Consider the following 26,837-nt stretch of genomic DNA (forward strand, 5'->3'; position numbering starts at 1 on the left):
ATCCAAACATACATGTTTACCATACACTCATTTTAGAGGCAAATCAAGGGGTGGTCTAGATGATGTGCACACTATCACATAATAGGCATTTGAAGACTATCTCACGTAGGAGAAGCAAAGTTATGAAAAGAGTTTTCATTCTTACGATTCAAAATGTGTCCTTGTTTACTTAATACAACTTGGTTGGAAGAAAGAAATACCAACATGCTTTATATTCACATCAATGATCACATCCATTGAGGTACTTCCAAGCGAAGACTTCTCTTTTCTATTGAATCCTTTGCAGACCTAGCACTATGCTTGCATATTTCTTACAAAAGAGCATTTGGGGAAAATCCCTCTATGTCCAAAGGTGTTAGAAACTCGCTCCTTTATTGGATATTGGAAATCAACAAGGATCCCTCACTGACTAGAAGTGTTAGCTCCTGAGGGGAATATTTCACCTTGAAAGGTTCTGCATCGCTTTGACGATTAGACAGTACTTAAAATCAAGAGAACTTGATGACAAGGTGTTGCTTGAGGAAAAGCAACAGTGGTTATGATGACATTTTAAGAAGAATGATTAGCTCTTGTCGAGTACAAGTACTTCTACTCCTACCACAGGTAGTGGTAACTGAAACATTCAGTCTGGATTGAAAGGATAATGTATTTCTTTAGTCCAGTAATTTGATCAAAGATTAGATCAAATTTTAATGATTTATAAGTGGAAAACATTCAACAAGAGGTGGAAGATATTCTTCAAGACAGACTTGAAGGGTATGTGATTAAGTAAAAGATATACAATGAAAGATGAGCAAGAGAAAGTTGGTCTTACCGTTTAATGAACCCAGCTTGGAGCAGCCATGGTCGTTGCTGTAGTTCCCATCGTTCCTATGTTATCAAAGCTGGCTTCAGGTCCTTCTGTCAAGTCCTGCTCATTCCGCAGGATGGTTTCCACATCGAGATCCCAACCCTTGAGAGGGTCCACTTGCACGCTCTCCAGGTCACTGGGGAATCTATCCACATGTCCCATCCCGGGATGGTGGTGGTGAATGTGGCCAGGCATGTGAGGAACATGTTGAGGGGTTCCGCCATTGGGGTACGGTAGCGGATGGTGGTGGCTGTTGGTGTGAGTGTTGTGGCCGTTGTTCAGCAGCATGGCCAAGTTGCTGCCTTGGTTCCCGGAAGGCATCAACCTGTGAGGCGACGTGTGCTGGATCATGCTCTCCTCGCGACAGCTCGGCATGGGCCGCGGCGACTGCTGCTGGCGCAAGATGGCGGACTGCGAGAACATGGGGTCCTGAGGGATGATGGCATCGTTATTTTCATGCATCAAATTTGTGAAGCTCTGTCGCATGCCATATTGACTGGGTGGCAGCTCCTGCATTGGGGAACACTGACCTAGAGGACTTACAGCTGGGGTGCCCTGTTGCGAGTAATACGGGCTGTTACTATGTACAGGAGACATATCGGAACCACTGTAGCTTTGCGGAGAGAACAAATATCCGCTGCTGTTGTGTGAGTGGCGGATCGCGGGTTCTACACTAAGACTTGAATCTAGGGTCATTGCTTTGGCTAGTTTTGCTAGCTGATCTGTTGACTGGTAGGGGTCTGGACTATCATATGACTGATCTTGGAAGGGAATCGGTGACATAGGTGGGACTTCATTGTCATGCATGTCAATTTCTGGGTGCGTGGTCATAATCGGGGATAGACGGCCACAACTACTCGCATTTGAGCTGGCTCGCGACCTGAAATCTGTCGTTCCCAAGTTGAACGGTAACGGGCTGGCACCTTCCTCTCCTTCTAACTTTGGTGTGGGACTTGTGTTTCCCCACTTTGCGCGCTCCTCCAGGACCTTCTTCTTGACTCTCCCTCGCTTCCTCTCAAACTTGGAGTTTGTGGTGTCCATGCTGGACGCTCTTCTCCTTGATGACTTGCCTGGTTTGGCATCAGGATTGATCATCCACCAGGAGCTCTTTCCTGTACCTTCATTCTGCACCCGGACAAATCGGCTGTGAAGGGACAAGTTGTGTCGAATAGAGTTCTGCATAGAAAATACCAAAGAAAATGAGGAAATGCTTTAAAATTTTCTTAGGTAGTTGTGAAAAAACTTAGCACAGCAAAATAGATGTAAAAGCAGATAAAATATTCAAAATTAGCATGTGTAGGTATTTAGGTCAGTATTTGTTTTTAATTTAGAAATGGTGCATTGACCGCTTCATCATCAAAGTCTCACTAACACATGTAAGTCTGTCTGGACACAACAAAACTGGGCATTTGTAAAAAGCAAAAATGAAAATTGGTCTTCTATCTGTAGATTGATTGTTCAACTTCTGATGATACAGGAAATGTATTCGTCCCTGCAGTAAATCATTTTGAATGTATTGGTAAAGTTAAAAAGGGCTACATGAACTTTTATTTAACAAAGATCAGAGGACATATAGGTTCTCATGAACATTATGATGGTTGGGTCATTTAGCAATATAGTATTCAAGATGCCAGAAGTCCAATCAGCAAATTAATTACAATGGGAACGGGAGGTGATGGCATTATTTTCGTTTTCTTTTGTTCCACATGAACATTACATATCAATGACTGGTTATGAATATTTTAGAAAAGGAAAGGGGAAACCAACAGAATTCATTATTTGATACCAGTACGAATAGTATCACTTTCTTTCTCTCCAACCCGGTCCACAATCAAGAATATTTCATTACAAATAATCGCATTGCCATGACAGCATGCTAAGCAGGCGGCATGGTTACAGTGAAATGCGCCAGTGTCACATTGCCTTGTCTTCCGATAAAGAAACCTGCAGAGCCTGAAATCGTAGAAACAGCCGCCATATCGCTTCTCCCTCAAAAAGTGGCAAACCAGATCCCAGCTCTGCTCTAAGCCCTGAAATGAAAGATTAACGACGGCTTGTGGTGGGTATTAATAACGCACAGGCGCAGAGCCGTTCCCCGTGCCCTTTTTCTCCGAAGCGCTTAAACGCACGTTGAAAGCGTATCACTATTACGTTCATTAAATGGGCGGCGGACCATAGAGACGGGAGGCTCACAGCGGTCACATTATCCCGCATTATCGATTTTGAAAATTAGGCTTCGGGAGAGCGAGACAATGTGGTGGCTTGCTTTTAATCAGACTACGCTATAAAGAAAGGCAGTGGGCTGTAATTAACAACCACTCAAATTGTTAATGACTTGACCTAAATAGGACAGCTCATAATGAGAGATAATGGCAGAAAGAGCACAAGCACAGAGAGACTTCTCCCTGAAGTGTGTACAGTACAAGCTGTCGACTGGCTGATTTTTTTTTCCCAGAGAGGTACAAGCAAAGTTATCAGAACAGAATATTTGGAGAATCCACATGGCAATCTAAACTATACTGTGCAATAAAATAATACTATGACCTGAATAAGATGATCCCAGCCATGGTGTAATTTCCTTCAGCAAGAAATTTATCCACATTGTGCTGCACTCGACCCAGGTGAGGTGAATGGGTACCCGGCAGGATTAAGTCCTTGAATGCATGAGCACTGAAAGGCAGCTCAAGCTAAAGCCAGGGTAATAATAACAATAACAACGCGCCTCGGAATAGAATATTTCTAGATAGATGGCGCTATATAAATGCATATTATTATTATTATTATCATTATTATACTCATCGTGCTGCAATCTATCGCAAGTGGCAAAAATGTGTGACATGTAACTATTTTTTCATATATTTGTGTTTTTTTTTAAATAATATATTAAATTATTTTTATGCTGATCAGGCCACTCTGTACAAATATTCGCGAATAAATATATAAATAAATGTTATACTGATCACCAGTCATTACTGATAGCACGCTGTCATCAATGACGAGTGGCAACAATGTCTGAAAGCACGAAATTTGTCATATAGGCTTCAGATAATGCATGTTAATTACATTAAGAAACCAATAGGAGAGCTATAAGATTGCATTAATTGCAAGTTTCCATTACAATTATTCAGAAACTGTGATTCCGATGACTGCACTGTCTATTGAAACTGTCAAGTGAAGTACCACCATTACTGATAATACAGGGCATAGAATGCACTTGATAATGATAGTACAAAGTACATATATTCCAGTTTAAGGTGATTTCATACTCACCAGTATGCAAACAATACATGGAATTTTCCATGTGATGCAAGGAAATGACATATAAGGAGCCTACTATGTTCAAAAGTACATAGGAACTCTTAGAAAAATAACAGAAACCTTTGCAAAGATAAAGGTTGCGAGTATTTTTGGAGAGTAAAAGCAAAATTACATGTTCTCATTCTCAAGCAGTTTTTTTTTTGGTGGGGGGGGGGGGATTTTCGGGGCTATTTTGGACAACCTACTGCTTAAAATCTACAATGATGAATAAGGCTTTAACATTGAAGTGAATGGGGATTCTCCAGGGCAATTGAGAGGCGAAATTGTACGTGTAATACTTCCATTATCATCATGGGTATTTTCACGGGGGACACGACATTTGCTCCGGCGACAAATGCTCCGGGCTTTATTTCATCTACATGTAAATCATAGGGTTAGGGTTCCAATGAGGTTTTACATGTACATGTATAGGTTTAGGGTAGGGTTTAAAGTTAAAGGTCAAGTCCACCTCAGAAGATGTTGATTTGAATCAATAGAGAAAAATCAGACAAGCACAATGCTGAAAATTTCATCAAAATCGGGTGTAAAATAAGAAAGTTATGACATTTCAAAGTTTCGCTTATTTTTAACAAAATACATGTAGTTATATGAACGAGCCAGTTACATCCAAATGGGAGAGTCGATGATGTCACTCACTCACTATTTCTTTTGTTTTTTATTGTTTGAATTATACAATATTTCAATTTTTACGAATTTGACGATTAGGACCTCCTTGCCTGAAGCACAAAATGTTAAAATAATGGAATTCCACGTGTTCAGGGAGGAATGAAACTTCATTTCACATGACAATGATGAGAAAATAAAAATATTTCATATTTCACATAATAAAATACAAAAGAAATAGTGAGTGAGTGATGTCAACAGTTCCCTCATTTGCATACCGACCGAGATGTGCATATAACTGTTTTGTGAAATGAAGCGAAACTTTAAGATGTCATAACTTTCTTATTTTACATCCGATTTTGATGAAATTTTCAGTGTTATGCTTGTTGAATTTTTCTCTTTTTATTCAAATCAAGTTTTTGTTAGGGTGGACTTGTCCTTTAAGTCCAGGATTGAAGATGGTCATTCCATTTGTAGGCACAATTTAGAGCGGAGCGATTGTCGCAGGGGCAAATGTCATTGCAGGTATTTTCACGATCGAGGAGGTGTGAGGACGCTCACCGAGAATCACAATAGGATCCAAATCTATCTGACTTCCTGTTACTCAGCGTCAGAAGCCTTTCATTCGCTTCAAAGAATAGCACAAGTCAAAGAATGAGACTTCATAATGAGAAACCAAACAAACGGCCGCTCGCTTGGCCCAAAAGACCTTACTTTTCTAAGCCTATGAGCAAACTACAATGTGATTTGTTTTGTAAGCCTCACCCCCCCCCACACACACACACCTCTCTCTCTCTCTTTCTCAACACTGCAGATTTATTTCTAACATGAAAAACAAGATTTGGAGGAATACAAGCCTCCTAGGTGTGCCTCATTCTATATGACCTACTTGATCATACTAAAATGGCAGTTTATTGGAAATCACCATCAAACAAATGTTGGATAACAAAGTGGAATTGACCTCTACATGTACATGATTTGCCATTTACTGTCCTTTTTTGTACATACATGTATGTGTGTGGGCCTACATGAATTGTACATCACCGTGTAAAATGGGTACATGCACTACATCATGCAAATCTACAATGTACAATGTATATCTGTAAATTAAAAAGTACCTGGCAAATGACGATATTCTTTTTTCAATTGACACCTGTGCAATGCATACCGACAATGCGTTTTTTTGGGGGAAATCTTTTCACTCGAAACAGCACAACCAAAATTGAAATTTATGGATAAAGATATCAAAAAATTCTTTAGAAACAAACATAAATGAGTGAATTAATGGCCATACTGTCAATGTACATGTATATATACTGGATGAATCATAAATTAATTATTGCATGAATTAATTAATTAATAAACTAAAAACATTAAAAGAGAACTGTCAACTGCAAAAAGTAAGTTGATTACATGTAGATTGGCCTAGTTTTGGTCATTCCATAAAGATAACTTGCTGGTATGCATATGTACATTAAAGTGGTATTTGCCAGCTGGTAATTATTATCATTTCATAATGGTCTACTCATGTAACAATTGCGCAATAATAAGGGAATTATCTCAAGTGGCAATTGTTAGCAATGCATAATAAAAAAAGAACACTGAACTGTCACTGATAACATCACACTCAAATATCAGTTAGAATAACAAGAATAAGAAAAGATAACAGGAGCGATTCAAAATGTTGGGTAAACGTTCATTTATAGATAGACCCAAATTATAGTCACATTTTCCCTATTCCTTCAAAATATTGTTTATTTTCTGTTATAAGATGGCTAAATAATTTGCAGCTTGCTGATTGGTCAAAGCGTACCACATGATCATTCGCGAAAAGTGTCTATCCCTGCACGCCCGTGCAAATTTCGCGCACCCAAATTGTCTAACCCACGGTAAGTGCAATTTCAAAATTTTTGATATTTGATTTAGATCTATTTCATTATTTCTTTCTCATATAAGGTGCTTAAAATTGCGATCGAAATTACTTAGCCATCTTATAAAAGGAATAACGCATTTTACCCGTCGTTTTTCAGCGATATGCAGTGCACTCGAGGTTTCTTCTTCGCATGCACACTCCACACTCGCCTCCGGCTCGTGTGGAGTGCGCATGCTCAGAAGAAACCTCTCGTGCACTGCATATTCGCTAAACAACTCCGCGGAATGCGTTATTCCTATATTAATACCACAAACAAAATCATTTAAGGTGAATTTATGCTATAATTTTGAGTGTTCTGCAGTGTACTTGGGTGTACACAGATCATAATCGCAGTTCATCGTGATAATAGTTGCACTAAATAGTTCAAAGTTAATCAACATACTGAAATACCAGGCAAGCAGTTTAGAGAACCTTATTTTACACATCATTCGTATGTGGAACAAAATGCAATTTTTCAAATGAATGCGATATGTTCATGCTTCTTCAGAAAACAAGTTTATAGGAGAAACGTCGATCTGAAAAAAGCCAAACTTTTCAGCGAGTTTTCGAGAATTGTTCATGATCAGCTTGATACATGGAGATCTGGAATCCATTTCATAGATAGCGAAAACAACGGTAACTTTGCCATTATAGCAAATTACCATGGTAACAGGGCTCAGCCGCCAATCACAATCAAGGTTTCCATGAAAGTTTAAAAATAGAAAAGTTACAATGCATTGTGGGAAGTATTTCAAATATGAAACGGGTTCCTGGTTTTACAAATGGAAAAAAAAAAGGCTGCAGACATGTACAGGCAGGATTTTTTTTTTATGTTTCAACACACCACCTAAGCCTTCCCCCCCCCCCCATAAAAAAAGTATAAAAGCACCCATGGTAAAATTCAATTGTGAACAGAGGCTACAGTAGTTACTGGCCACGGCTATGGTATATATATATAGTGATCTCATTTCACACTAATCCTTCAGGATATTAGCACAGGAAATAAGACTTTTCATCCCCATAAAGAATAGGTTGAAACTAGGACCGGTCGTACAGTCATTTATATGTGAACTATGGTCTTGTTCACGTTTATAGCATACTACGACTAGTATGTGTATTGTTTCAGAGCCAACAAAGGTGAAATAGGGGGCAAGTTTTTGAAATAGGTCTCATATTTATAACATAGATTTGCGAGAGAGTAAAGGAGCAACCCATGTGTCTTCTGCTGTGCTTATATACACTAAAAAAAACAAGTCTTGATAACAAAAAAATTGAAGCCTCAGACCTGTGCAACAAAGATTCGGAACATTTATAGTGTTGATTGGGATTTAAGAAAAATTGTTAGATCACAAATTATGTGCATTGATTAACATTGGTCCAAAGATTTTAAAGCCAGTTTTGAATCAACATATTTAAATTTAACACTATAAATTTACTTCATCTTTATTATGCTTCAGCAGTAGTCACCATGTAAAACACCTTCTTCAAACTCTACCCCTATATGTAGCAGTTTCCTATCTGTATATTTTGTTTGTATTTGGGTTTCCTATCTGTAATTAACAAAAAGGCCTACTTGTTCCTTATCACTTTCCCTTTGATTCCTTCCTTTTTAGTCGCTCCTTCCCTTCTTCTGCACCCTCCATTTCTTCTTGGTCTATAAAACCATTACTTATACTTCTTAAAACTAGTTTACTGGAAATCGGTTCAGGAAACCAGTTTGGAAGATCGCTTTGCTAGCGTTCCCATTTCATCACCCGAAAGTGGTTTTCAAAACCACTTCATGTAAAGTGGTCTTGTTGCTATGGGAACATTCTCAGTGTGGCCACACGTTTCGCGCAAAATTTGAAACCGCAGCATAGGCATTCTACATACAGTCTGTGGAGTAGCGGGCTTGAAATGTGCGAAGATCGCTTCCCCAAGAACAGTTGTGTCCTCACTTACGCTAAGACCAGTTTAATGAAGCAAAGCGATCTCCAAAACTACATAGCAAGGTGGTTTTCTAAACCGGTTTGGAAGATAGCTTCCAAGACCACTTTTCTCATACATATATCAAACTAGTTTCCACTAAACTAGTTTTTAGACGGTAGTGAGAACGGTGTCTATTTCACCCTTACATCTTTCTTGCTTCTCGCTGAAGGCTCCCCACACTCCTCATAAACCAAATTGAGATGAATATCATGTGCAACGCAAATTACATCTTTGAACCCCTGACATTCAGCCAGCCCCCTTCTTCGTTGCAGATTACACGCTGCTCCTGCAATAATGGAAGACGCTCGAATTTTCTACCTGCCGATCAATAAGCGGATGGGGAAAAAAGAGGGCGACTAGAGCTTTTTGAAAGTCACGCTCACCCCTAACCATCCCCCCTCCCTCCCCTTCCATCCCTCTGGCTATTCCGTCCACCCTCAAAAGCGGTCAATTTGATAATTACTGCCTTGCTCTTCAGGTAAAGACGAAACCATCTCACCCACAGACATGTGCCGGCTCACTTACACATCAGAAATTGACAGAGAGAGAAAGACAGACAGAATAAGAGAAAGAGAGAAAATAAAAATAAAAAAAGAGAAAGAAATGGAAAAGACAAACAAAAGAGCAAAAGAAAGAGTGGGGAAGAGAAAAGGAAAAAAGGTAGAGAAAGGGAGAGAGAAAGAGTGAAAAGAAAAGGGAAGGGAATATATAGAGGCTTTTGAAACTCACATCATTATGAACTCAAACAATAGACATGGATTTTCCAAGGGTATCGAATCGGCCGGCATTAATTAGTACCTTGGCTTTGACATTTTGCGTTATTGATGAAAACCCTCAAGGAAAGGGAAAATTTTCAAAAGAACACACAATTCCATTGATTGCTTTATATACCCCAGTCACACAGGCAAACCAAACTCCAGATTGATCAGAACCATTGTTATTGCCAATAGCATACCATCAGTCAGTCTAGCGTCGATTTCGTTATTGTGACTCTAGCATCAATTTCAGAGTGCAGACAGATATTCACGATATTATCCCATACAATGAAAAGTCATTCCCAATTTACATGCCTACAATCTTCAAGAGTAAAAATGTTACCCAATATTGTGTAAAAAGGGAACATGCATGTTAGTTTACACATGTAGGTAAATTGTATAAAAGGAAGTTTTATGGGTATAATTTTCAAACAACGCTAGGTAAGAGGCCATAAAGGTTGAGTAAACATTTACCCAACATTGTGTAAAAAAAAAGGATCATGCATGTTTGTTGGGTAAATTTTACCAAACCAATTTTCATGGGTATATTTTCAAAGAATGCTGGCTAAGATTTACACATTTCTATGATGGATTTCATTGAGAAGTCCAGAAGAAGATTGTACTATACATGTACATTTTAGGACTTACAAATACTGCACAATGTACTGAGGCCTAATTCTAATACATGACAAACTATTTGATATCAAGCAAAATTTTCAAAGCTACACTGTATACTAAATTCCACACAGATTTAGGGAATCGATCAGATCACTAATCCCCATTTTCTTATACTGATATCATTTGTTGATTGTCTTTCATTTCCAGGGGATTTCAGGGGGCTGTATGCAGGATATCATTTCTGAGCACAAGGCGCAATTAATACTAGTGTCTAACAACTCCAGTACAAGAAGTAATTCATTTTATTTCTCATAATCTTACATTATGTTGCCTTTTCAAAATATGATGTCCCACACGGTAAAACTTGATGTTAGTAGACTAACCATTCTCAATTTAGTCAATACATGACCAAATTGGACTTCTTCCAAGGAAATAGTGACAGTAACATGTACGACCATGGTGCGAATTGCTGGATTGTCATCTTGGCCCACATGTACATGTAGGTCTCGGCTTAATACATGAAGGCGACAAGCGATTTTGCCCTAAAGACAGACCAAATCGCTACCAAAACTCCAAAAAAATGCATGCTTTGGGGTGACCATTTTTTTCTTGAGTCACCCAAAGATCTGTTACAAACAAAATTCAAGATTATTTATAAAATCGATATAAAAACTCAAACTATGACAGAAAAATTAAAAGTGATATTTGCAAATAATTGATTGTTGCCCCTAAAAGAGAAGCCCTTAAAGTGAATGAAGTACATTGTAGCCCTCAAAATTCTGCAATCGCCCCAATGTGGATATAGCCCCTAAAAAAACAAATTTCCTAACCTTAAACCTGGTAGGCCTTCATATTGACGTTAGTTTTTCAACGTCATCACCTGAAATTCTAGAAATTGATCTTTCAGATTCAAGAAGCTGTATATTCTTTTCTTTGTAGTTTATACAGCCTGTATATATATATATATATATATATATATCCAAATCAAAATACTTTTAAGGAAATAAGTACAATACATGCAGGTAAATCCTTACACTGGTTTCATAAGAAAGTAAACTTGAATGACCACCGACACGCGATCCCCCTAAGATCCTGTGATGGCCGACCATGCTCGCTATGTGTTCCCATTCCTCTACGGTCAACTGACTTAGTTTCAATTGACCATTAAAACTAATGTTATGGTTCGAAGGTGTCAATTCTATCTGTATCCACATTCCGCGAACCCAGCTCGTTTTGATTTCATTGACGTTATTAAAGCCCAATAGGCGGTTTCAAACCGCCTCGATCACAAGAATCCCCGTTAAATTACGAGAACTTCTTAAGGCTAAAAAATACCCGTTAATTATTCCTGCATTCACACCGCCCCGAAACACATCCTTCGGGATAAGTTCCCGTAGTTACGAGCATGCGCAGTGTGGTCTGATAAGCAGGCAAGGCGGGAGATTCAAAATCACTAGCCCAGCAGCCACCCACGCCGCCGCGCCCAACGACACGCTGGGATAAAAGTTCCCGTAATTTGCTTTCACATCGCCAAAATACCTGCGACCTTGGAAAAATCCCCACGAAAGTTCTCGTAATTTCGCCAAGTACCTACTATTTAGCGGGTATTTTCTTTCGGGGAGATTACGCGTAGTTTGCTTTCACATTACCAAAATACCTGGTATTTTCTGATCGGGGTAAATTTCCCGATCAGAGAATACCTGGAACTGGCGAACTTCGAGGCGGTCTGAAACCACCTAAAGACAACGCATGGCGATGGTTTCCTGCATTCACAATTGTTTGATTTTAAAATAAGTTATTTTTGCATATATTTTCCTTGTAATTGAAAATTGAAAACTGTTCATGTCTTTGTTTGTTTTTTTTTATAATTCTACTGTGCTCTGTTTCATATTTTGGGAGATCTTTTATAAATCCAGACAAAGTTATAACCAGGGCTCAACATTAGCAGTGGTCCGATGGCCCTGGGCAACCAAAAAAGAGAGTCGGGCCAACAAACTTCTGTAGAAGCCCACGCTCGGTGGCCCAGTTGGGCTACCAAATTTTGATAAATTGTAGTGTTTTTCCATTGTTTCAGGGCCACCATAATTGCTTTGCAGGCCACCAAAAATATGAAATTGATGATTTTTGTTTACTGATCGGGCTACCAAGAACAAAAGTTTAGTGTGGAGTCTGCAGGCATGTAAAGAAAAACACAATCTGTTTATTCTGGTTTAATACATGTCGTTAAACAAATATGTTTAAAAACTTTAACAGCAACGTTCAACTTCATAGATGAGAAAATGATAACTGATTTTAAATTTCTCAACTCTTGTTCTATTTCTTATCAAAAACATCTCCCCAAGCAGGGTAAATGTAATATATGAAATCGAAATAACAAAATGTTAATGATGATTATCTGGAGCCATTGTCTGATATCACTAGATCTTTTTTCTTATCAAAAACATCTCCCCAAGCAGGGTACATGTAATATATGAAATCGAAATAACAAAATGTTAATGATGATTATCTGGAGCCATTGTCTGATATCACTAGATCTGACTACAGTGTACACCTCTACATGTAAAATAAAACAAATAATGTAAATGTACTACATGTAGTACTTGAAAGTACTTCAGAAATGTTTCTCAACTAAATAATGTTAACAAGCTATCATAACTTTTAAAATTCTGAGAGATGTTTAGCTGTGACTCTTATGCAAATCATGCCAAGCGCACTTTCCCTGTTGATCATGTAATTTTGGCGTACAGTATTGCAAACCAAAAAGAACAAGCACCCCTTCCGGGGGGGGGGATTGGGAAAGCCGTGGTGTGTATTGCACTGGAGTTGACTTTTGTTAAAACACCAGATAAAAATAGTATGCCCTTTTTCTCATAGCAGGGAGCCCCCCCCCCCCCCCACTGACCCATTTTACATGTAACACATTAATGCATAATAGGCTTTACACCTTTTAAATTTCAAATACATCATACATGTACATGTATCATTCTGGATCACCATGATTAATACTTCCTCTCAATTAAAAAGCACACCCAGATGTAAATGTATATAGGCCTGCAACAATTATTTTCCCTTGCCAACTACATGTATTTAATAGGGTTGCATAATGGCCGATAATTCCCTTTAAATAATGAAGTGCTGATGCTTCATTCTGCGCATGAAGAAGGGCTATGATTAAGTGTTCCTGTTCACAGACCTGTCTCCCATTTGTCTTGCATTCAGCCTGTAGAGTACAGGGGGGATATGACACGGCCGCAGCCGCACGTTTCGGATGACAACTCACTTCCTGACCGGAGCCCCGGCGTGTACGCAAAATTGAGGGTAGCGTCAGTTAATACAATGCAGTTTTGATGGGCTTTTAATATACACAGTAAAACTTGCATTATACAACCTGGTTAACTATAAGGGATGAACTGGTGATGGATTGTTTGCAATTGTTAAGGAACTATTGAAATTCAAATAGTTATGTTCAATTTCTAATTTATATTGCTTCAAATTTAAACGTTGTTGTTTGAATGCATAAATCATCAGTTTACTTTAAACTCTGTATGAATAAAGAACAAACATAAGTTCATGTATAAATAGCAATAATAATCATATTGCATTTTATAGTGCGCTTAATATCCATGAGTAAAACAATTATGTATCTTCTTGAATTTTTTTTTACGGTGTAGTAACTCGAAGGTTTTGAATTCTTCTTTGGAGAAAGGAAATCATATTACAAAGATGGTAGCATCATTTAATGACTTTTTAACAAAAAATAATCTTCAAATCAGCAAAATAAAAAAAATTGTCATTAAGAAGGCATTAATTGAATGTGCCTTTGCTAACCAATGAAAATGTGCAGTGATTGGTCAAAATAAATGCAATTAAAATTATTTGGACTGCTTGATTTGTTTGCTTTGATAATATGCATTCAATTCTTGTACAAAATGTAGTCACACATTTATACAAAAAGAAATAATCCATAATATAAACAAAATACATGTACTGTACATGTACATGTAGTATTCTGTAAGGAATAAAATGATGTTAAGTATTATCAACTTAATTATTATTATTACTTTGTACATAATACTGCGCTTTTCCCATGAGGTCCAAAGTGCACAATGAAATAATTAAAGGGAAAAAATAATGCTTTTCTGGAGTACAAACTTTTCTTTTAAACTATAATCAACGCAATTATGATTCTAGACAATTACAGAGTTGTGGACTTTCTCCCTTTATATCGGGAGACCAGTTTACAATCGATCACACTTTCTCATAGACAAAAGGCCCTGAACATATAACGCAATGTGAGCATCCCCAAAGCAGCCTCTCTACCACAAAGCCGACATTCCAAGGCACCCAAATCCCATGGTAATCCATACAGAGTATGCACTGACCATAACCCAAGGCTTCGACAAAAAATTCACCAATTTCTTCCTACATCATTGCAAGCTCATACTGACTGCAAGTCTGCGACAATCGCTCAACTCACTGCGTGGAAACAAGTTGCTACATGTATAAATGTACATTCTGTACTTGGGCAATTCCATAAAATGATCAACCTTTTTGCACCTCTGATCCCCCTATTTCTCAAGTCTTACTTCACTTCATAAACTAATACCCCTTTCATAAACCCAATTACTATGAATTAGGCGGCTAATTTGGTCGTAAAATTGGAGGACAAGAGTTATCCGCATTACTCTGATGCTGCTATTATCCGCATGATAGCGGCATCGGGATAAGATTTTGAGTTTATGAACGCATTTCCAAATAATGCGGATAATTGCCATGGTGCGGTCACAAGGTCACCCTTTTCCAACACAACCGCATCGGAGGGGGCGTGTCCAGTTGTCATGGCAATTATCCGCCTTTTTCAGGACGGGCGCTCGTAAAAATAATGCGGCTTATTTTCGGAGTTTATGAACGCAATTTTTATTGAATTATCCGCATTACTCTTAGGCGGCTAATTGGAGGATAGGTTTATGAAAAGGGTTTAATATAAAGTGATGGTCCTTTAAGAACAATACAGACTCAAAAGAACAAGAAATCAGAGGGAGAAAATTTCATGAAAGTCCCACCTATAGGGGGTCGGATGTACATACATGTATATCATGGAATTGCCCATTTTGGCATTTGGTATTTTCAAAAAGGAATAAATCAATTACTACTGACTTAACTCTCTATGTGGAAACAAACTGCTATGTGTATTCTACATATACATACGTGTAGTAATTGGTATGTCCTTCAAGAGGTGATGAATTGATTTATACTCATAACATTTCATAGGTTTATTTTGAGAATGACATGTACTTGTCGAAAGGTTTGAGACGATTGATTTTGAACAAATCCCAAAACAATATATTTCAACAATTGATCTCCAATGTATGTAAAAATTGTGATCACAAAATATACATGATACATTTTTTCATATCATTTCAAATGTTTAAAAAGTTCTTTAAACACGTTGGTACAGTTAATCACAATTCGGCCAATACCAGCGAATGATCTCTATACACATGGACATGTATTATTCCCCTGGTCCACTTTTAATGAGTGCAACAAATTTGTTGTTTTATTACTATCCTCAAGACATCACATTGTCCTCGTCCTGTGAACTGGTATTAGTATATTATAGCAGGGTGCTACATAACTTTTTAGAAGTACTTGCCCAGTCAGGCAAGTAAATCTTTCAATAGTTGAAAATACTTGCCCAAACATCGAGGTCACTTGCCTGAAAAAATCCTTGAAAAAAAAGTTTTACCTTTTCATTCTAATGTGAGAATATTGCTTGCCCAATTTGGGCAAGTAGTTTTGGTCTTTACTTCAAAAGACTTGCCCAACTCTAACTCAATCGGGCAAGTGCTTATGTAGCATCCTGATAAAAGGCCTCTACATTGTACATGTATGTAGGGAAAAAATAAATACACTGTAGACTACATGTACAAAATAGGCCTGTATACATACAATTATACTTCCAAGGATCATTTCTTGGTCAAATATGAAATCAATACATACTGTGTGAAACTGATGCCAATTTTCTAATGAGCTGAAAGGTAAGGAGAGCCTTTTGAGTATGGGCTGTCCTTGCTATTTTATATCTAGGTACAAAAGGCCTGGGATTTTGACTTTATGCATGTATTATGTACATGTAGGCCTACTTTGTATCAATCAATGGATAGGGTGTTATGGGGGGGGACAAGTTGATAGTAAAGGGTAAGTCCACCTCATCTCCCCAACAAAAAGTTGATTTGAATGAATAAAGAGAAAAATCAAGCAAGCAAGATGCAGGACATTTCATCAAAATCAGATGTATTTACATGAAAATTTTGATACTTTAAAGGTTTTTTTTTGTTTCACAAAACATTTACAGTGTACGCCTACATGCACATGTACCCTGGTAGATATGCTAATGAGGGACCGATGATATCGCCCACTCACTGTTTCTTATGCCTTTTGTTCAATAGAAGAAATATTGTTTTTTCCTCATGTGAAACAAAAATTGAATTCCCCCTGAATATGTGGAATCACCAAGGTTGTATTGCTATTCAAGAACTTCTTTAAAGTATTGTCAAATAGAAAAATTCATATTATATTTTTCATTATTTCAAAATATAATGTTCTACAATTCATATTATATTTTTCATCATTTCCAATTACTTCATCCTTGGACGTCAGAAGACTTTCCCTCGAAATTACTGCTGCTTCAACTACATGTACTCAGTTTGGCTTTTAAAGCTTACAGCACATGTATTTGCAAGATTAAGCCTTTTTTAATGGCATTGCAGCCAGTGGCCTTCAAACCATACCGAAATCTACCTGCTGTAATAAGCTCAACTTATAAACCACTAGGGTTTTTACCTCACTTAATACAGAGCCTGCTCTACACTCTTCCAAAGCTTCGGGTGTGTTCAATGTCGGTTTCAACAGCAACATGAAACGTGATTGAAAACGTGAGTTATACGAAATACTGAACACGAACACGATCAGCAGTGTACTGTTCAGTGTCAAAAATATAAAGCCGTTTACATGTACATGTATATGTTAAATTTCCCGCTTTCGGTAACGCAGCTTTAGTGCTCATTGTGACCCATCATATAAGAAAGGTCAGTTCTGACACCAGTTGGAGTAGGTTTCCACTGCGAGAGCAAATTTACATGTAAATACGTTTCAAAATGCAATTGTGTCAATGTCGCATGCGTGATGCTCAAGGTCGTAAAATTGGAGCTGATCGCATTTACAAACACGTTTTTTTACGTTTAAATTTTCATCTGAATCATAATTTAAAAGACGTTTATTTTTACGACTGGGAGGAAAGGACATTGAACACACCCTAAATGTTTTTTATTATATCCATGTTTTGTGATCATGTTTTCAATCATGATCCATGTTGCCGTTTAAATTTGGAAACGGACATTGAACACACCCTATGTTTCAATCCCATACAGCCATTCCAGCAGAGCATGAAAAAATAAATCCTTTTGAAGATTTGAGCAGCGTGGAATACTGTATGCTGGGGTACTAAGCTAGCCCGAGGTCCTTTCTGTGGAAAAAAACACTTTCCACAATGGAGCGAGTAAAAACAAGTTTTTCGGGTCTGAGAAACCTGCTATCTCTTTTGTAGATAGAAGATGAATCCTTAGCCATCTACATTCAAGAAGGGCCTGGAGCAAAGCTATTCACACTCTAAGGAAGAACAAATTTCACATTACTACATGTAGTACACTTAATGAAACCTAATCCAAGCTTATGGGCCTGACAAAGATAACATGTTTATGAACAACTCAGTTTAACTCAAGATAAATTTGGTTTTCCTTATTATTCAACTTTTTGCTGAACTTTGTCATAAACATGAGTGAAGACAAGTATATACATGTACCGTTATCTCTATACATGTATTTGCATGTATATAATCTTTTACATTTGACATTTTAAGAGAGGAACTTTAATAAACCAGACAATATGAACAGGGCTTCACATAGAAACAAGAGACATTCTGTTGGAAACTTCTCCCTTGTAGCAACTGAAGTCTCAAGGCATGCACATGTACACAACACTAATTGCTCACTGGACTGGTGTTCCTAAGGGCACCTTAATAGGACCACTTGTGTTTAATCAAAGTACTAATCAATCCCTCATGAGTCTGATCTCCTCAGAGATAAACTGTTCAAGTGTGTTGGTCAGAGTGCTCCCATTTTGTAATTGGAAAATAATTATTTTACTGGGCAGGAGTCCAAGACTCTCTGAAGGAATTCTGCTTGTTTTTATTCTTCATTCAAGAATCGCATTAAAAAGCGGTACTGAGTGAACACTGAAACTGTCAGTTACAAATGCAAACAATGTAGCACCAGATATTCATTTTAAAACACAAGGTACATGTTTTTTACACCTGTAGCTATTAGCCTATTACATGCACATGTACATGTATGCCAACAACAATGTAGTGAACTGATACACAAGTAGTGCAGAAAAAAGGACATGCATGCAGAGTGTGACCTTGCTGTACAGTGTCATGTATATATCCAGGTACATACATGTACATGCTGGTAGCCTATATGTACAGTGCAGATCTAGTTCTACTGATATGTGGACACCTGTACATATAAAAATGTGGTATTCAATCAATGTACTCTTCAAATTCTTTACACTTCAAAACTTTAAGGCACTCTATAGATACATGAATAAGCATTAAAATGACCAATAATAAATGCACTGATGCAAAGTACATGCATGTACAGGCCTACATGTATGTACAATTATGGAAGGAAATGTTACACACAGTATGTACATACATGCCTTGAGCTGATCATAGCATGTTAGGTCCCACAAGTGTCCTTATCCATTACAAATGTTCCAAAACAATTTTCAATATTTTCTTAATTACCTTCTAGGTACATGTACATGTAAAATTTGTTAGCCTACATACATGTAGGCTACTAATTAATAGGCATCATTCATTTTATTGTTTTTCATCTTTAAAACAAATAAAATGTGCACAAATGACAACTGCAGTTATGAATGTATTAATGTATACATACATGTACATGTAAATTTTGTCAAACATTATAAATGTAGACCTAAAATAATCAAGAGTCATATGACCTTAAAATCCAACATGAAAGGCCAAATATTATGTTGACTTTTTGATCATGTCTTTAATAGGCCTCAATCAATTGTAGCTGAGTCACGAAGGCACCTTTTTCTCAAGCACCCGAGGACAAGCAAAGATTATGTTTTCAAACTGAGTATCTCTCAGTTTCAATACATGTGCAAGCCTATGATGTGCAGTATTCAGTGAGGTACAGTGTACAGTAGAATACAGCCATGCATTTTGGGAGCACGTTGGAATTGTGGCTGTCGAACAGGCCAGGGGGGCAAAGGGCATTCGTGACACACGATCAAGCAAGCGGCAGGGCATGCTGCATGCATTATCGTTATTTCAAGCAATCAGGGTCTAAATCCGTTCAGACTTCTCCCACAAGCTTTCCCACTGGAACAAACGCATCCAGTGTTTGGCTGGGGAAGGTTTGACAGATAAGATAGGGGGGGGGGGGTTGGTAGAGGGGAGGAATTAGGCAACTGCATGGGAATGTAATGAACAATGAAGGCTCCATGTACCTTCAGCGAGGAGGCGCACGTCGACGCAAACGTGCACGGAGCAGAGGTGAGTTTCCCCACGTCATATGACGCCGTAAAATATTCACAATTTCAGCGATTACACAGCTCGGTGCAGCGGCATGCCCCGCAAAAGATGCTGGCATGACGTCAGATGCAAGACCGAGAGGGCATTAAAGGGGACGTAGCCGTCTGCCATTAACTCAGGGCAAGATTCAGGGAGCTGATTTGGGCTTGAAATGGTTGATCGGACTGACGTCAAGGAGCTATATTGAGCCTGTTAGGGGGGACCGGTCTTTCATACGCAAATGAGACAGAAGTGCTGAAGAAGGGAGGGGGGGGGTTGGGAGAGGGTATGAATAGCCACCACAGCTCAACTCTGGAGAATCACCTTGCCTATTCAATAAAGTGTTCACGCCTACTTTGTATGAAGTAACCTTTCACTTTTTTCATTCATTCTCTGACCCACATTATGTGGTTAGGGTTAATCCTTTTCCACGCTAGCCTTCCTTGGCTCAAGTTGGCTGAGCTTTCCCATTGGTCTGCCAACCATTGAGATTACAATGGTGTTCAGTTGCGTGTACAATTCTGGCTAGCTGTGCATGATCTACATGTATATTGAAGGCCTATGCTATCATATACATACATATACTGTCATGCATGCCCTATGCCTTACATTAATGTTCACAATGTCCTCTTGCCTCTGCCTGAATCCCATCTATGAAGCCCTATAAAATGAACTTTGTTTTTCTCCATGATGAAGAAATTCAGTTCTACATTATGATACATGTACATATGTACAAACAGAAGGCTTCAAAAAAAAAAACATTCCACTTATTTCTTCACCCCCCCCCCTCAAAGAAAAAAACATTAACACACAATTACACAGTCAAATATTAAAATTCTAAAGCTCACTTCTTAATCTGGTCGTTTGAATTTGCAATGCAAGCAAAACAAAATTTACAATAAAATTGAAACTACATGTATTTTCTTTTGACCACACTGGCCACAGCGAGAACCAAAAAAAATCAACTGAATACAAGTACATGTATGTTGTTTTAATAAACACATTCAAATAATAATCACAATAGTGGCTATGGAATACCGGGTAGTTGTCAAAGTACTATTTATATAGGCCTACATGTATTAAACTTCACTTCATTTATAAATAGGCCTACATGTATCTTGCTTTTGTTACTACAATGTATTTACATCTTAAAAATCGCAAATTAAATTTGAGGAACATTCAATCATGTACATGCACAGTGTATACACATAAAATCATATGTAGCCATAGCAACATGGATCAACCATTAATTAAAAACATGTCAAAAAGGTCAATGACCTTTCATTTCTTGAAACCATACTTCCCAACTTCTGAGGGATGGCCAAGACCTAAGGAGTGATTTTGCAAGTAATTGATTTGTAATCCACAGCAAAAAATAAATAAAAAATACAAATCACAAATAAGGTCTAAAGGTAACTTCATGTACTGTACATGGCCAATTACACATGTACATGTAAAGATCTGTGCACAGAATTATGGCCTTAAAAATTAGGTTTGTTTGCCTTAACACTACAGGGAAAAAAAAAAGTATGATCATTTTTGCATAGCTTCGATATAAAAGAACATTTTTTCAAACCATGCATAACTATAGAGATTGAAGGGTGTTAAAGGACAATATGGATTAAGTTTTATTCATCATTTTCCGTCAACATATTAAAAAAAATGTATAGAAATTAATAGTTCAGTCGGTTCATTTATTCTATTTTTATTTTCAAATTTCAATAAAAATTGCAGTTGTCCTACACATACATGTACATGTAGAGTCAGTATTACAGATTATAGGACAATTTTATTGTGTGCTTATTTTGTCTAATTAACATATATACACTGTATATGTACACAATTAGATCTGCGGAGAAAGAAACATGAGGGCGGCAGGTGATTTCACCCCTATCATTCCTTTCAAAATGCATGCTTTGGGGCGACTATTCGCCCCAAGATCTGTCACAAACAATATTCAAGACTATTTAGGAAAATCAAATATTCTTACATGTACTATGGCAGAATATTTGCTGTTACTGCATATTTGCTTGTAACCCATAAAATATCCTTCAAATTGAAAGAAACAGCCTCCAAAAATATTCTGCAATTGCCCCATGTGGAAAAAAGTATTGCCCCTAAAAATAAGTTATTTCCTACATTGTATAATGTACCCTGTAAAGGCTGTAATAAATGTTTTTTGCATTATTAGAACATTTTGTACAGTATGCAACTTCATGCACTGTTGCAGAGAATTATCATCTCCGATTTAGCATCAAGTAACCACTTCTAGAAATATTAATTTCAGGAAGTTCAGTATACATATCAAATCTTGTATTTATTTGAACTCCACATATCGGGAGGGGAAATTTCCTTAAAGGGACACAAGAGTCAAGATGCCTGCTACATGTAATTGTGCGGCTCCTCTTTCCTCATTGTAATGACAGCTATTGGCAGTGGGGATAGTGATGACTACATGTAGCATAATGGGAAGAGCGAGCCTGCTTCTTGCTCAATTGATTCCAATTACTTATTTTATTCCTCATGAACAATTGACAACACTTCAACTCAACGCAACTTGAATTAAATTGGAAATGATGAGTTAGAGAGAAACTACATGTAGTATGAATACTTGTACCAATAAATAAACATAAATAATCAATACTGTATACATGTACATTAAGCACTCAAAAGAGTACAGAGTGGATTCATTACTGATCAATGAAATAATTTCATGCATCAACTTTACAACAGTCATCTCATCTGCATATAGTAAATGTTTTGTGGTTTTGTAGACCAACATTCATAAACCTCTGACCTCTCCCTGGAGTCCCCCCCCCCCCTTAACTTTTTTTTTCTCTCAATCTCTTCCAAGATTTGGATATTAATTGACCGTAAAAGTGTTACGTGTAATTCTAAAAGTAAATCAGGATTTCACTCAAAGTACATGTACATGGATGCTTTATTGAATTGAACGTACAGTAACACCATTTTTCCATTTCTCGCTCTCCTTTATGTGATCTTTAGACTTAAACATTGGTCAACATTCTAAATCAATGGCTGAATTACAGGTGAATCAATATTCAAGTCAAAAACAATTATTGTAAGGATGCTTAATGATGAATGTATTGTAATGTCCGTATCTCACTCTCTCTCTCCATGTAGTCTTTCAAGATTTTGATATATTAGTTAACATTCTACATGGCTGGTTTTTTAATCAAGATTTAGCTCAAGAAACTTTGCTAATGATCGTACCAGTGACACAACATTTGTTCGTGCGACAATTGCTCTGGGCTTAATTTCATCTAAGATGTACACATGTAGGGTTAGGGTTAGCAATAGGGCATTATGTACATGTAAGGTTTAGGGTAAGGTACAATGTAAATAGTGTTAAACCCAGGGTTGAAGTTGGTCATTCAATTAATAGTGTGTGGATTTTAGAGCGGGCAATCATCGCCAGAGCAAATGTCATGGAGTCGAACATGACGTCTTTCTGTCTCTTTTTAAAGTGAAAATGATATCTTATTGCATACATCATCAGCCCTTCGCCATGCCCTATCTATCGCCAGCTCAGCTTGGCAATCTGGAGATTCATTAATCACACTTATCTTCCACGGTGCGAGGAGGCGCTCGTTTATTAGAATCCAAGCCTGGTACACATTAAAGGCTTATTCAGTCTTCAGAGAGAGAGAGACATTGCGACAAACTGATCTCTCATTCCTTGGAATTTTGAGTGTACATGTAGACGAAATGTAGACCGTACATATTTTGTAGTCATTATCAAGATGGCATGAACTGTCATTATGACTAGAATGCCACAAAAAAATCGAATTTCCTACAATACATGTACATATATAAGCCAAATTTCATTTAACAAAGTAAAGAGATATAAGTAGATGAAGATGAAATAAAGACCAACTGAGGATTAGACTAAATGAGAATTGAAGTTGGTATTAGACCTAGAGGCTTTAGAGTAGACTACAGGTATTTCAGAAGTAGACCAACTGCTAGTAGACCAAGTAAACATAACCAAATGTATGACATGTAATGTATGTGTTCCCTGGCATCAAAGCAGACATACATGTACAATACATGTACCCCACGATGTTCTTCTCCCATCAAACGGGACAGCAATACCCTGTACTGTATCCTGCAGATCTTCTCTCAATCTACCTACGTCACATTAGCTTTAGAAAGGTCATGGTATCTTCAATGCACAGGATTAAAGGGAAACTTAAAGGGGTGATCCTACTTCATTTGCATGATCCAGGCTGGAGATAGTTATATCTAAATAAATAGAGTATAAGTCACAGAGCAAGATGCTGATAATTTGATCAAAATGATATATCAAATACTAGTAACAAAGTTATTGAATTTTAAAGATTTGCCTTATTCTGGTGAAACAGTTCTAGGCATGTCTTCATGAATATTCATTAAGTGGGCTGATTATGTCATATCCCCACTTGTTCTCTTGTATTTTATTATGTGAAATTAGGTTCATTCTAATTTTTTTTTACCAAAAACTAAAACAATTGGACTGACAACTGATCAAGTGCATTAGCTATTTATTGCCTCAACTTATTTAATCATATTTGAGGCACATAATTACACATGTATGAAAAGATGAAACAATTATGATTTCATGTAATGACATTAAAAAAAGGGAATGTGGGGATGTGGCATCATCAGCCCACCAAATGAATATTCATGACGTTGTGTATATAACTGTTTTAAAAAATATTAATAAACTTTAAAATTCAATAACTTTGGAATTTGTTATCTGATTTTTGTGAAGTTTTCAGAATTTTGCTCTGTGAATTTTACTCTAGATATAATTATTTTCAGCCTGAACCATCCCTTTAAAGCTGTGGGAGGAGGAAAACTATGATTGAGTGCTTCAAAGTTCTTGTATATCTCAAAGGAGAATATCACAGTAAAATGATCAACTGTAGAGTGCAGATGGTTGCTCTAAGTTGGTAAAATCAGAGGAAAATGAAACCATGGGAAAAAGATTAGCTTGTGTGAAAACAGAAAAATCAAAGAAACAAATCAATGATAGTTTGAGAAAATTGAGCGTACAGTGAATAACAAAGAAAGTTATGAGCATTTGAATATTGAAAATTATGGGATGTCACACTTGTACAAATCCCCAATTAATTTTCTACAAAAAAAATTATCACTTTTATCAAGCCTATCCATACATGTAGGTCAGTTTGTTTTGTTTTATTTTTCCTCATGGAAAAATATTTTATTGAGATCCCATAAAATATATAATGGACAAAATGTTTGTATTATCACAACAATGAGCAAAAATATATATTTTAGGGGGGAGTTGTAGTTCTGTGACATCACAAATCTTGGTCTCATTGCCAATTGGAGGACCTCCATAGCATTTAGTGATTTTGACATTCAAATGCTCATACATTAACTTTCTATTTGTCCAATTGTTCTCCAAATTCATTAATCTGTTTTCAGATTATTCTGTATTTATACTGTACAAGCACTAAGCTATTAACGCTTAACCGATGGTTTCATATTCCTAAGAAATGACGATAACCAGCTGAAACATTCAGATAGAATTTTAAATGTAGTACCATCCATGCACATGACTCACAGCAAAATAAGAAGAGTTAAAGGGAAAGTTTACCCTGACCCCCAAAAAAATCAATTTAAGAAAAATGGTGAAGGTTTGAGGAAAATCCACCGACCATTCAAATTTTGGAGAGTTAATCAAATTTAGATTTTTTTTAAAAATATGACATCATATAGGGCTATTCGAGCAGCCAGCAGCGCCACATGTTTTAAAATGCATTAATTTCAATTTTCAATGGTTCAGGCTTATGATGACTGAAAAAAATTCTTTCAAGAGTGGGTGTTACATGATTTGGCTGTTGATGTACTGAAGGTACACTAAAAAACAATTTCCTTTTATAATGACATTTCATTGATTTTCTTAAGTACTCTACAATACATGTATATGGGGAAGCTGCTTGCAAAGGACCTTACAAAAAAATATTAAGCTAATCATAAAAAAAGTTGCATTAGAGTTTACAAACTGCAAAAATTGGAAATCTGTTTATTCCTCAATATAAAAATCAGTGCTGGATTTAAAAAAAAATAATTAAATCTTTATAATGGAACTACTGTATGAGAGAAAAAAAACATGTGAAAGCAGGAATAATGATGATGGTTATCAAAAATATAATGTATTGAATTCAATTTTGTATTTTTTTAATTGCTAAGAAGCGACAAGAAAAGGAGAGAATATGAATTGTCTATTGATCACATTGGCTACTGTGTGCTTGCAGTGCGGAAGTTGACTGGCCTGGTCAATGCACAACGCACGCGCTGCAAGCTTATGGGTGCATTGGGTTGCGATTTGAAAACAAGTCTCTCGCACGACGGACAAAAAAAATACACAAAAAGTACAATCGTTAAAAACTACATTCTTTGACATGACACTTGCCAAATTTATGACTACAATGTGGGATGGACTTCGGAGATTACTCTGGGATAACATACCTTCCAACCCGCTGAACTATTGCTGTCTCCTTTATCCTTGAAAAATGGGACATTTTTTACCATCCAGTCGTAAATTTGGGAGAGGGTCAAGCGTTGATCGGGAGCACTTTGAATCGCTTTGGTTATTAAATCTGCGTATGACAGGTTTCCCCAAGCATTTCTTCTTGAACCATTCCGTCTCTGTGATGATGGAGTTGATAATTCACGATTTTCTCCTCCTTCTAAAGGTAAAACAGGCTTAGTATCCGGTGTTTCTTCTGTAAGAACGGCGGGACTGAGTGCCGCGTGGGGATGGTCTACCGGAGGCGCCGGGGCGGCGGCGGCGGCATTACCCGGTTGCTGGGGCTTCGAGTCCAAAAAGTCCGGCCGACGCAACGGCCATGTACAGGAACGTGGTCGAGCTTGTGGCTCGAAATCGGGGTCGTTATCAACCATCTTGATGATGTTTCCAAAGGGTATTAATAATCCTAAATTGGGTCACAAGTACACACTATCATATGAAAGTATCCACTAAAGTCCAGGGGGCTGTCGTTCCATATAAAATGCATGTGTGTCACTCTAAAAGTTGTCAGACACTGACACAACGAACATTCACAGTCACAGAGCTAGCTCCATCCGGCCGCGTATATACGTGCACAATAATAGTCC

At 37.4% G+C, this 26,837-nt stretch overlaps 1 protein-coding gene across 1 annotated transcript; it reads right to left on the minus strand.

Annotated features, from left to right (window-relative positions):
* Window positions 1-347: 347 nt before the first annotated feature.
* LOC121414466 (forkhead box protein O1-like) lies at window positions 348-26,837 on the minus strand. The gene is made up of 2 exons (XM_041607647.1): window positions 26,190-26,837; window positions 348-2,026 (listed from the first exon to the last, which is right to left on the minus strand). Exons 1-2 carry the CDS (start codon window positions 26,622-26,624, stop codon window positions 818-820), a joined length of 1,644 nt encoding a protein of 547 aa, XP_041463581.1. The 5' UTR covers window positions 26,625-26,837; the 3' UTR covers window positions 348-817.

The sequence above is a fragment of the Lytechinus variegatus genome, chromosome 4 (assembly GCF_018143015.1).
Source record: "Lytechinus variegatus isolate NC3 chromosome 4, Lvar_3.0, whole genome shotgun sequence".
NCBI classification, from domain to species: domain Eukaryota; kingdom Metazoa; phylum Echinodermata; class Echinoidea; order Temnopleuroida; family Toxopneustidae; genus Lytechinus; species Lytechinus variegatus.

Coding starts and splice junctions, on each gene's coding strand:
- LOC121414466 (XM_041607647.1), bottom strand. CDS start 26,624: ATGGTTGATAACGACCCCGATTTCGAGCCACAAGCTCGACCACGTTCC. Junction 2,027..26,189: donor ATAGTTCAGCGGGTTGGAAG/GTATGTTATCCC, acceptor TTTTCTATGCAG/AACTCTATTCGACACAACTT.